The following is a 12,928-nucleotide window of genomic DNA, read 5'->3' on the forward strand; positions in this document are numbered from 1 at the left end:
GAGTTGTGTTTCTTTTACCCATTTTTAAAGTTTCGCGTTTCTATCTTCAAAGGAGGGGGAGTAGGGGGGTGCGCATTTCCAATACGTCAATAATATCTTTGTCAACTAATTTGCGACCACCGTGTTTTTGTCTGTTTGATTGCTGTGATGCGGTGCTTTGTTTATAATTTGAAGAATTTTGTTTGAAATAATCGTGTTCTTAAAATATATGACGGTCAGAAATGCAATTAGAAGCCCATTTTTTCACGCATGGCTGCGTATGCCCTAGTCTCGACGCAGCAGAAACGATGTTCAAGGCTTGAAATCCGTGGTCGCACACTGGTCGTTCGGTCGCAAATACGTCTTCAGAGTGTCGTACTTTGGTGGTTTGTATAGCTTTAACCCCTGGTCGTAGAAAGTTAATTCGAAGTTCAGCGTGTAGAATAAATGCCAATGCACCTACGGTGAAAAAATTAACGGGTTAGAAATATTGGTTTTTGTTTTATAGCGGTTTGAATGAAATCGTCCGCAGACTGGCTACACCACCCTAGCTCACGGCGTGCAAAACAACTGCGCCCGCTAAACTGATTTCGACCTAAGATACCTCTCAATACATCCGCGTAAAAATAAGTTGGATCATAGCAAAAATGGACGTTTAACCTTTGACCCCCAAAACATCATTTCTATATTTTGTCACTAATTTTGAGAGTGTTTGTGCGACTTTAGATACCGGTACTGTTCAGTACATCCGTGTAAAATTATTGTATTAAAAATACGCTGAATCAGAGCCATAACTGGCCAGCGTCGGTGAGGAGGCGATTTTTCTCACGGGATTCCTATCATTCAACACGATATGGTGATTTTTGCTTCGCATTTTTCGATCAGGCCAAATCTTGCAAGCAAGTATTAGTCGACAATTGTAAAGTTATAATTTTTTGGCATCTTTATATTACTAGATTATTGATTTAAAAACTATTTAAACCGATTTACATTGGTGAGCAATTGCAAATTTTCGGCGTGCAAAATTGAATTCGCTCGCGTGCATTTTTGTGGAGCGCTAGCGCCCTCGGGCGTGCATCTGCCATGGAATCCAGTCTGGTCTACTACTAGTGGTTAAAGCTATACAAACCACCAAAGTACGACACTCGGAAGACAAATTTGCGACCGAACGACCAGTGTGCGACTGGACTATCAAATGTCAGAATGTCCAGCTTTTATTTCATTCAAAATATTTCAAAATTAATTATAAATAGTAGCCTAAATCTGTTGTTTCTCTCGTTTCGGGCAATTGGAGGTTTGGATTTTGACATGTCTCTGTATTTCTCCTTTATTTCATTGTCGAGTATTTAAAATCTATTTAAATTTTACAGAGTTCTGTCTTGGTTGAGTCATCTCCTCCGAGGGTAAAGCTGATTCATTTTTCAACGAAACCTATTGTTGATTTTGGAACTGTGAAAACAGGAAAAACAGTGACAAGAAAACTTGTTGTGGAAAATCCAAACTACTATGAAGTGGAAGTCAGTGTGGAAAAATTTCCTTGGAAGAAAAATTTCTCAATTGATCAGGTGATATTGACTGTTTGTTCTAAAATAATGCACTTGAATGCGTGTTTCAAAAATGTCCCGTTCTATGTGCCCCCACTTGTCTCAAATGTCTGAACCACACACAAATTGGACACATGCGGGGTAAGTTTGGAGAGAGTGGCACAAATGTTGAATGACTAGGCAGTACATTTTTGAGGCCACACTTTTATATGTATTTATTCCTTGAAATTGTCTTTTTCATATATATTCTGATATCATATTGTTAAATAAAATCTAATTATTCAAAATTTAATCGAAAAAGGAAAGAATCATTCCTATTTATATTTTTGAACTTTGTTTAAACATTAGTACGGTAATAACTAGAAAACTAGCCAATGTAAGTTTTATATATACAGTAAGTCCTCGGATTACGGCGGTCCCGACTTACACTGTTTCGAGGTTACAAACACACTCCATAGAAATATAAAAGATAATACTGTAATATTGAAGCCCTTAAACTGGATCATTGTGATCAAGAAAATCAGTGCTTTGGGCTCATTGGTTTTCGTCATTTACATCGTAAATGACGTGGACAATTGCGAACTATTATGATTTAGACGAATAATCACTGAGCTTCAGTCACATGGTACATAGTTTCAATGATACACCATTCATGGTTGTTTAAGCTTTTTTTTTCGTAACTTGTTTGATCGTACGATATGTATAGAGTAATTTATGTATAATGTTCTGACTTACACTGAAATTCGGGTTACACCGCGTGTCAAGAACAGAACAACGTCGATAGTCGAGGACTCCCTGTACAGTGAACACAAAAATTACCCTTTTCATATAAAATTTTTTTTTTGTCAGATGAGACTGACAAATTTCAAAATCTTCGATTAAACTTTTGAAAATCGAATAATTTTTTTCTTCCATTCAATACACATGCAGAAACTATATACATGGTATCGAATTCCCTTTACAATTAAAATTTTTTAGCACTTTATGAACACCCGTATTACAGGAAACTTTCAATGTAGAAGAAGAAGGAATCAATTATGTGGAAATTACTTGGACGCCGACACAGAGTGGAAATTGCAGAGAATTAGTGATGATGAAGTATGATTCTGGATTTCGAGTACATGTTCTTATCATTGGACATGCCGAATCACCTAAGAAAAAGGTATTTGTTGGAGAACTTGTTAGATGAAATTAATAAAAGATGGTTATGGAAATTTTTTCTATATTTCAGTCAAAACTCGAAAAAAAATGTCCAATATACGGTATAATACAATTTAAAATAATAACTTAATAAGTACGAATATCACCCCTAAAACTATTTGAACCCCAGTTTCAGAACTGGAACATTCTGTAAATAATTAAAAACAGAATATCACCCCTAAACTATTTGAACCCCAGTTTTAGAACTGGAACATTTTTGAAAATTGGAAATACCGGTATATATTAAGAATTTGTGTATCGAATTTATTATTGACTTCAGGTCAAAACTAGAACAAGAAGAGGAGCTGCCGCTAAAAAGTTACCGAGGAGAAGTATTAAGAATGATTTGAGCAAATTAAGTTCTATGAAGTGAGTGTTGCTTTACATTTTGAGATGTTTTCAATTTCATACTGTTTATGGGAGAATCTTAAGTTTAGGAGTTATATGATTCTTTTTCTCACTTGCTAATTCATAATAAACTCCTTTTAGGCAATGTGATAGAACTAGATCTGTGGGTATTGCTCATCCCATGCTAATTTCATATATATGTCTATCTCAACTGACCCATGATATACTATTTAATCTTACAAGACTATAAGTAATATGCTTTCAATCAGTTGGCTATGCTAAGAATAAGATATACCGGTACATATCTATTTTAGGGAAAAGGAAAGCCAATAGGACGGCTTATGTTACCAGTCCATGCGTATGGAAATAGTTAACCTGTTATTTGTTTCATACATATGGTGGATGCAGCTTTAAGCCAACGGTTACGAGAACCACCCTACTGCGACATGAAATCCAGCAATTTTCTTGCACAGTTATTCCCCATGGGTTCAAACTTGCGAACTCGCTGTGGTTAATCAGATGACAAGCGTATTCCTAGCACTTGGCTCGATATGGTGTGCCTGATCAAGTCAATGATTCACAGCTGAATCCCTTCAACAAAATCATAGGCACATCATTTTTATTTTTCAGTGATACAGAGAATATAGATCCACAAAAAAGCATTTGTTCACAAACATCAAGTAGTCAGGACAGTGTTTTAGTATCGCAAAGTAGCCCAAGCTCAAATAAAACGAAATGTAAGTTATATCAAACAATATATTTTCATTCGTACATACATTGTATTTACTCTCTGATATGGAGAACGTTTTCTGGTTTATGTTAGTATGGCTTGATGTAGGTTTGGTAAATGAAAAACACTCGATTTGACTGACTGCCAAATGATGAAAATAATATGCTTGCTTGATATTTTGGTTCTCTTTTATGATACATGTCCACAATTAAAAGAAGTTCAACACTTGTGTCTACTGATCTCTGGTCTTCTGTACAACTACAAATACCTTTCGTGTTTCATGGACCATAATAGGACACACTTGATAAAATCCGTTTTTTTCTTGAAAATGTATGAATCATGTAGTGCTTTATCTATTATTACCCCCCCCCCCCCCCCTCCCCAAAAAAAAACAATACCAATCATTTGTGACACATTCAAGATAGATAATGACTTTCGTGAAAATGGTCCTATGTTACTGAAACTGAGTACAATCATGCACAGATGTTGACAAAAATTTCTTCCACTTCGTAAAAGAAATTTATGAGGGTACTTTTTTTGGGTTACCCTGTTATTGAAACGGTAAATTATTCCATTTTATCATCCATGGTTTTCATATCTACTATTATTCCAGGCCTCCAGAAAAATGATGACGTGACTCTTCCTGTTTTGGAAGAAAAACAAGACTTCAGTAATTTGAGAAATGCTCTTCTGCCTTTCCATGTTGTTAGTGACAATCCCAGAGATTCATGTGGAAGCATTACAGCACCTACATCACCAAGCGGTCTGGATGTAAGTACAATTTAATGTAATATAATCAGGGCTTAGAAGCCGGATCCACAGAGCTGTAATATTTGATTAGAGTCTGAGCTAAGATTGCGATCATGGATGTTTCCTTGACCCTCGACCCCAGAGAAATTCTTCCTATAGTTTTCTATTTCAAAGTTTTCTATGCTTATCTTGAGAGTGTATTGGAGTTTAACAAAAAATTGTGGGTTTTTCTTGACACAAATCTTTGATTGTAGCCGTAACCGTTCATTTTTAGGCCCCTGTTATTGAGCATCATTCGCTTGCGCCAAGTCCTTTGGCAAGAGATAAAAGTGTTGTCAGCAAAAGTACTGATCATCATCCTGAGCCACATCAAATCACATACAATATTGGTGAGTTCTATTTATTCAAATATCGGAAACAACACCACAGTTATACAGTTTGTCATGTTTTTATTAATTTGAAATGAAATACGAATATTGAATTTGCCTGAATCTTAATCTCTTTGTTTCAAGAACCGAAACAGCATCTAGTTGACTAAACATTGTCAACAGATAATTATGTTGAGAAATTATGTGTTCACCGAAGTTTTTTTGTCCAATTTTTTTTTTTTTTTCGATTTTCCCTCTAGCCGTGAGTCGAGAGCCAGTTTCAGAGTCACTTTTTTGTACACCACAACCAAAAGTCTGGAGTTTTTTTCTTTAAAGTACATATTAAAAGCTAACAGGAAATCTAGGCAAAAATCTGAAAACAAAAATTTTATTTTGTTCGACAGTTTAATTATCCCTCACGAAATTTGAGCCTACGAACCCTTGCAGGGTAATTAGAGGTGTGATGGCAAGTGTATTCCCAATCCTAACCAAGATGCACCAACCACTCACTATCCAATCGAATAAAAAAAAATTTGTTACTTCACACTTCTCAGATTCTTCAATCGCTGGTAACTCTATTGGACCTTCATCCCCCTTTAAACAACAAGAAACGACTGGCAGGCCTACTTATATTTTACCTGCTGCTAATCAAACTAGACAAATATTGAATCCATTGTTGTCAACTCCTTTTACACCATCAAATAATCAAAAATTAGGTAAGATTTTATTGCATTTCAAGGCCATTGTCATCTTGTACCTAATTTGTATGAAAGTTTATCAAAGTTTAAAGAACTGTATAAAAATATTGAACCTACGAGAAATTGGATTGTCAAAATTGCTGGACTTCAGTTTTTGGTTGTTTACCGATTTTACAAACCTACCTAATATGCAGGGGGTTCATAAAGTCCTATGATAATAAATTAGGTGAAAAAACTTTGATGTGCTTTTGTGCAACTAATGGTGGGTATAGAAAGGTGTTAATGAAGTGAAAACTCAAATATACTCTGATCGATATAAAACACACCTGGTTGTAATATATTGAACACTTACCGTACATTATGACAAAATTTTGAAATTTTAACATGGCTTTATGAACACCTGCTATATTGTAGCCTACTGCTTTGCACAGACTGAGTACTGAACTCTTCACTATTTTTGTGCTTCTATTATTTTATTTTCAAAATATTTATGCATCATAAAATGCAACAATAAGTATTCCTGATTATTCAATAAAAAAATTGTGTTTGGCACGGCAAATTATCATATTTATATTAGCCTGATTATATTATGATATTCATTAATGGTTGTAATACAAATATTGTACTCATCACAGGCAGTGGAAACCTCACTCCTCGTTCTCACAGAAGGTCACGTACTTTCACTAAAAAGGAGCCTGTAATTGCAAAAGGTTTGTTAGAAATATAGACTTTTTTCAGTACTCCCGTACTGTGTGTACCAGGGTAGGGTTAGGACATAATTTTATTCCTATTTTCCTTATTTTATTTCGATTACGAGTTCGGGAACTGTCTGTGTTAGCCAAGTAAATATACATACCCCTTGCCTATTGGCTTTAGTCCCTTTACACAACTCGATGTAAAGTAGGCGAACAAAATTGGTTACCTCCATATTGGTACACACACTTTTGGAGCGCTCTTTCTTTCACCTTTTCCATGTAGGTGGGCTTATGAATCCTAGTTTATTGCGGCTAACAATGCTCTTTATTAATCTAGGTATTTTCTAGCCCTGGAATAATATTTCAAAATCACAAGAGTCCTATCAGGCTTGAAGTGTGATTTTTGATAGGCTCATGATCAAGTCCTACTGTCTTCTTTGTTAGGCAATATTCATATTAATATACAGGAATAATAGTCAAGGCTCAACTCCCCAAACCATCCCTCTCCAGAATTATTTATAAAATTTCTGATATTTTCAGATGAGAAAACAGAGGTGAACATGCTGGATTATGCTTTGTCCGTCATCAAACGACCCACAACTGCAAAACCAGAAAATTTTGAAGTAGAAAGTATGCAACCAAGAAAAAAAAATAGGGCCCATAAATTACTTAATTACCTATACGAAAATGAAGAAAATTTATTCAATACTCACTTTGTGTATAATTGTACCCAAAATGTATAGTAATTTAGGACGTTTTCCTAAAAATTATGTCCACTCTGGAATATGTACCTAGGTATTTTTGTATTGAAATTTTGGTTTCTGTTCATAAAGTTTGCCACATACTGATATTTTGATTTCCATGCCAAGTCAAATTAACTAAAATCAACATTTATTCTGGCGACGCAATGGCCTATCGCAGATTACATATATCTGATTCAAATCCCATGCCCCCACTACACCCAGTGGGTAAAGAATTGGGTAAGCATTGTCTAACTGGAGGCAGAAAGCATGAATAACATCCTTTAAAAAAAAAATTGTGATGCAAATTTCAGAAAATACAAGGTTTATAAATGAAAATTTTAAAACAAGCCTTTATTTCTGAATTTTGTTTGATTTAAACATTCCCAGTGACGCACTCATAAAAATACTCCCCTACAAAAATGACCTACCGTAATTAATTTAACACATTTTTATTTCTGAAAAATTTTTTTTAGACAACTCAAGCCCAGAAGATGACAGTTTGGAAGATATCAAATCTTGTTTTACTGAAGTTAATCCTTCTACTCATGATATTCCTGACATTGAAATCACCGAAGATAATCCTACTGACGTCAATATAACAAGTAATTTACAGAGTGATGAGATTACTGAAAGACTCAGCAGCACACAAGCACTCGATCGTACTAGTCATGATGGAGCAGGTTTGATTTTTCTAAGTATTGTTATTTGCTTATAACAAAATTACAATCAGAAACCTACTCAAGAGTCTAAATTATGAGGAACTTCACTAGTACCCACTCAGAGTAAATATTGTGACAATTTTTTCAAAAAGCAAAGTCGAAAGGACTGGCTTAGAAACCTCACTCGAAAATCAAATTTGAGTCAAAAGTAAAAGAACCTCACTCACAGCATATTCACTAGTACCAACTCTTGTGTAAAAATTGTGAGAATCTTTTTTGAAAAAAAAAGTCGCAAACAGTAAAACCCACCTCAAGATAGTATCAGTATAGTATGAAATTCTTGGTGTTTCAGTTTTTGCACATACCTTCACTCAAAGATGTGTCCCTCTCACTTTTGTGCTCATGGCAAACCTTGCTCATGGCAAATTCAGTTAAAAAACATTGTTGGTACTTGGTAGACAGACACATAATCGGTATATTAAAATCTTCTGCAGAGAAGAAAATTCTAAAGAAATAAACTGAATTTGACCAAGATTTTAGACTTACTCGGAAGTAAGTGTTTATTGCTTCATAGTTAAATGAATAATCTTCTATTTTTTCTAGTCGGATTACCTGTTCCTGATATATCTGTTATATCTTTGCATTCTCCAATGAAAAGTAGGAAGAGAAAATCACCGAAACTCTCTCCATCATTGGTTGGTATTTCAAATTTCTAAAGTTAACAACTTGTAATAAAAACAATTTCAAATTCGGACCCAATCTTGCCGTAACAAATTGAATTATCAATGCCGAACTGGAGAAATTATGTCCTTCCAAATTTAGCAGTTTTTCACAAGGATTGCTCATAAACAGCGTAATTGAGAATAAAGTTGAATTAATGCCTCCTTCAAACTGTATATAGCCAAGTTAGTTTCAATGGAAGTCTTGGGTTCAAATCCCATTTCATCCGGGGTAATAAATTGGGTAGGCAATTTCGAACCGGAAAGTACTTCTCGTACCGTACCTACCGGTACCAAATTAGCATATATATTAGAAAATTTCAAAGCAATTTGGTCTATTAGTAAATGAGAAAAGTGTTGTTTTCATAAAAAATACCATCAGTAACAAGAACATATTAGCAGAAGGCACAATTCGTGTCCAATAATAGCTTCTCCCATATTAGTTCAGAGCGAAAGGTATGAATGAATGTGGCATAAAAATTTTTTTTTTTATCTATCACCTGAAAATACAATAAAAAACATTTTATTTTGAAATAATTTTTTTTCAATAGAACAAACGTCGGTCAATGGCTGTTGGAATGTCAAGAAGACCTTCTTTATCTTCAAATTGTACAGATACTACAGTAACTAAACCATCCGGTACCAGAGTACGAAGAAACAGTGGTAAGATTTAGGTTTTTTTTTTTTTCATTATTTTATTTTTTGGCAAGCGAAAATTCTATTATACAATTTATTTTTTTTCAATTTTTATTTTATAGGTGCTTATGGAACACCTAAAGGAAGAGCACTTCAGCGTTTCAGAGCTGCGAGGGCAAGTGAGACAATGCCGATTCATAAGGCTTCTGGTACGTCAGCTAAAAAGCGTAGATCAAGGTAATGATAAAAAAATTGAATGATATTTGAGGATGAAAACAATCATGTCATGCAGGACTCAACTTTGGGTTAAGAAAAACTTTATACTTATTTTACCGTGTGGTATACAAAATGTCATCTCCTGCTCCCAAACTCTTGGGAAAATTTTGATGACGAAAACTGTGGCATAAACAAGCCTTATCTATTAGACCAGGGGTTCTCAACCTTTTTTCTGTCAAGTACCCCCCTAGTCACGAAACAATCAATGCGAACCCCCGGTAATCAGACATTGAACAAAGTTGTGATATGTTGACTAACGATTTGTTGAAACAACAATTTATTGACCAGATGTAACTAAATTAAATCTTCATGTTGATATTATTGCCCTTGTCCTCAACCCAACTGATGAATTCTCAAAATCTCTCCCAAGTTTTCACAAGCAGTCTTGTGAGCGCTGTCTTATAAGATTTCACATTGTTGCGTCACAATCACAACAACGCAACATCAGGGAATATCTACGTTCCAATTGGCATCTAGTTTCAATCGACACGCATTTTCCTCTGATAGTAATAAAGGGTATTAAAAAACAGCAGCACACAAAAACTCGACTGCCGTCCAAGTACCCCCGAAAATCTTCTGGGGTTCACGAACCCCAGGTTGAGAACCCCTGTATTAGACTGTGATGAATGCTCAGTAAAATTAATGCTTTTCAGTTCTTAATCGAAAATTTCGACCTATTTTATCATCATTTAAAGTTTGCAATTCCAACTTCTTGGAATTCAAAATTTTGACTTTAACTCTCCTCAGATTACAGTAAAAACATCCCAAGCTTTGATATTTGATTCCACATCCCTGGTGAGCCTCAAATTAGGGTGTTACAAAAAAAACTTAAAAAACATGCCACTTACTTTGACAGTGATTGACGCGACACACACTCAGTTCTTCTTCAACAGTTCTCACATTTTTTTCCTCGTTAGTTGTTCTTCTTAAATATATCTCTCTCATGTCAAGAGTATTTGATATAACATGCGGCATATGATATGAATAACTAAGTTATGATGTCATTAAATAGAGATTATGGAATTTCAGAGTTTTTGATTTCTATTGCTTTCAATTTGGTATTATGGAATATGCTGAGCAGAAAAAAGTTGGAAACAACAAATTTATGCGAAACACTTGAAGGTCGTTCACAGAACACCACATTGTTCCGCGGATGACCGGTTGAAAGTCACTGGGCCATACCTAAAGGAGTTGCCGCATATATTTCTTTTTTAAAATTTTATTCACATATTTTGACATTGTTAACAGTGTGAACAAGGTACCGAAGCAAATCAAACAAGACAAATCATCTTCACAACATCTGACTAAACGTTCTTTGTCATCATCTGTGAATGAAGCACAAAAAATTGCCATGAAAAGATTGAAAATGAAAGGTATTATATTGTCAAATTGTTGTGTGTTCTTCTTAATGTTTGATTATATTAGTTATCATAAAATATGCCAATTCAAAAGTGAAGACATGAAGGTCTTTCACAGAAACACGCCTATTTTATCATACCAGATATTGATTATATTCAATTCAAGCAATATACACCAAATGATACAGACTCTCGGAATTGAATGTACTGTATTTCTCTGCATATAATACGTACTTTTGATGCCGAAATTCAAGTTCAGAAATGAATAATGGAGTGCATATTATGCATTGCCATAGATAATATCGAAAAAATAAACGCGTGAAGAAACGCTGTATAAAAAAGTACAAATTATTTTTCAGCACCTATCACTCGCCTTGTTTTGAAACCGAGTAACAAAACCTTGACACAGACACCAGAATCTTCAACAATGGTTGTTCGTATGCCGTTTGCTTCTGGTAATATGTATTACGATGAAAAATGGAGAAAAAAACAAGAACATGCATACATGACATGGCTCAACTATATTCTCACACCTGATGAATTTAAATCAGATCTCGAGTCTAAAGATAATACATTGTCATCTTCTAAAGGCAAAAATAAAAGTGAGTAGGATTGAAAAAAAAATAAATGGTTGAATAAATGTGTCAAATGTATACAATACAAATACATAATATTTGTCAAAACTTGACGACAAATAACAGCCAATTAGCGCCAGGGAATGCTTTCTTCTTTTCTTGAAAAATAACCATTTCTAAAAGAACAAGCCGGTAGGCGCTCAGGCTCTCCTCTGATAGTTGGGGCCTGCAGTAAGTAACCGGTTACCATCTATACAAACTTGTGGATCTATAACGGCAGCGTGATTTATTGAGCGGGTTACCAAAACTGTCAGTTCATTTTGAGCATTGCACATTTTGTAGACATTCTTGCCTAAGTTGTATACTGTACTGTAGTATACTGTATAATTGATATGATGTTCACTAAAATTCCTAATGGTCTTCTAAAGCGGATACCCTAAAACACAGGGTGTTCATAATGTCCTGTTATAAGGTCTGTTCTGGATATAGCTCAATTGACCATTTATTTTCATTTCAATCAGTGTTTATTTAATTTTTATCTCATATTTTATAATACTTTGTATTCCAGCATTACAACACTCGGATATTTTTACTCACAACATAGATAAGTCAGTTCCAGCTCCTTCAAAAGAAACTGCCTCGCTTCGAGTATTTCGAATAAGATCCAGATTGGATAGACTGAGACGATCTGCGTGTCAACTTTTTCAGTCTGAATCGATGATAAACGTAGTCCGAAAAGTAGAAGAAGCTGTTGAAAGTGGTCATGTTAAGTTACGAGATGATAAAAGACTGTGGGCTGACGTTGGTAAGCGATTTTTGGGAATGTTATGATATATTAGGTATAGGCTCGCCAAGCCATTTAATGTGGCCCCTTGTCAACACTCGGATTTTTCCCCATCAAGCATAAACTCCTAATCCGACAGTTTATTTTTAAAAAGGCGCTCCCATGGGTAAAAATACATACCGTAATGATATTTACTCATGTCGCTGTGTTAAATCTTTCGCTGTAATGTCCGGTGCCTGGAAGGATGAGCGACAGTCACATTCTCTTCTCTTGCCTTTCTCGCAGCGCTTTGGTTGTCCCTAATTTTTTAATTCGTTGTGTACATGGAAAAACTAATGTCTGAATGGTTATAATACGGCATACCGACAAAAAACGTTGCACCCTCGGCACTTCTAGTGTAGGTAGACAAACGGCACCCAAACTTTCAATATTCTCATCAATTTGTACTATCTGAAATAGTTACTTTTGTGCTCATGCCGATCATGCATTCACAACACAAATAAATGGCCATATGTTGCACACCTCATGTTTATAAAATGTGTGTCTCTAATCATCACGACATGAGCAATTGCTAAAGCTAGCAGAACAATTCATTGGGGATATTATGTTTTATCACTTAATGTTCACAACTCTCGTTACAGGCAACAAAACTCTCGTTTTGGATTTGATATTGAGTTTTCATCCATTGTGGTTGCGAGTTTGCTTAGAAGTTGTTTTCGGAGAAATATTACCGATTCATGCCAACACTGACATCGTAGGACTCGGCAAATTTGTTCTTAAAAAGCTACTCAATTGTACTCTGATTGCTGAGGAGTTTGCTCATCCTACTGTTCCTCACTCATTTAAACCTGGGTAAATTTATAGGA

At 35.0% G+C, this 12,928-nt stretch overlaps 1 protein-coding gene across 2 annotated transcripts in view; it reads left to right on the forward strand.

Moving 5' to 3' along the window:
* LOC120344825 (uncharacterized) overlaps positions 1-12,928 on the forward strand; it is a 35,487-nt gene that overhangs the window by 873 nt on the left and 21,686 nt on the right. The window contains exons 2-18 of one of the 2 annotated variants that reach the window (XM_078112398.1): positions 1,350-1,544; positions 2,527-2,685; positions 3,004-3,092; positions 3,702-3,808; positions 4,415-4,572; positions 4,826-4,940; positions 5,474-5,635; positions 6,253-6,327; positions 6,853-6,942; positions 7,529-7,735; positions 8,318-8,409; positions 8,985-9,096; positions 9,192-9,306; positions 10,594-10,718; positions 11,063-11,305; positions 11,847-12,083; positions 12,704-12,914. In XM_078112398.1, coding sequence (XP_077968524.1) covers positions 1,350-1,544; positions 2,527-2,685; positions 3,004-3,092; positions 3,702-3,808; positions 4,415-4,572; positions 4,826-4,940; positions 5,474-5,635; positions 6,253-6,327; positions 6,853-6,942; positions 7,529-7,735; positions 8,318-8,409; positions 8,985-9,096; positions 9,192-9,306; positions 10,594-10,718; positions 11,063-11,305; positions 11,847-12,083; positions 12,704-12,914 — 2,492 coding nt within the window. The remainder of the gene's footprint in view (positions 1-1,349; positions 1,545-2,526; positions 2,686-3,003; positions 3,093-3,701; positions 3,809-4,414; positions 4,573-4,825; positions 4,941-5,473; positions 5,636-6,252; positions 6,328-6,852; positions 6,943-7,528; positions 7,736-8,317; positions 8,410-8,984; positions 9,097-9,191; positions 9,307-10,593; positions 10,719-11,062; positions 11,306-11,846; positions 12,084-12,703; positions 12,915-12,928) is intronic. The other variant, XM_078112399.1, reaches the window with a different exon arrangement.

The sequence above is a fragment of the Styela clava genome, chromosome 5 (assembly GCF_964204865.1).
Source record: "Styela clava chromosome 5, kaStyClav1.hap1.2, whole genome shotgun sequence".
NCBI lineage: Eukaryota > Metazoa > Chordata > Ascidiacea > Stolidobranchia > Styelidae > Styela > Styela clava.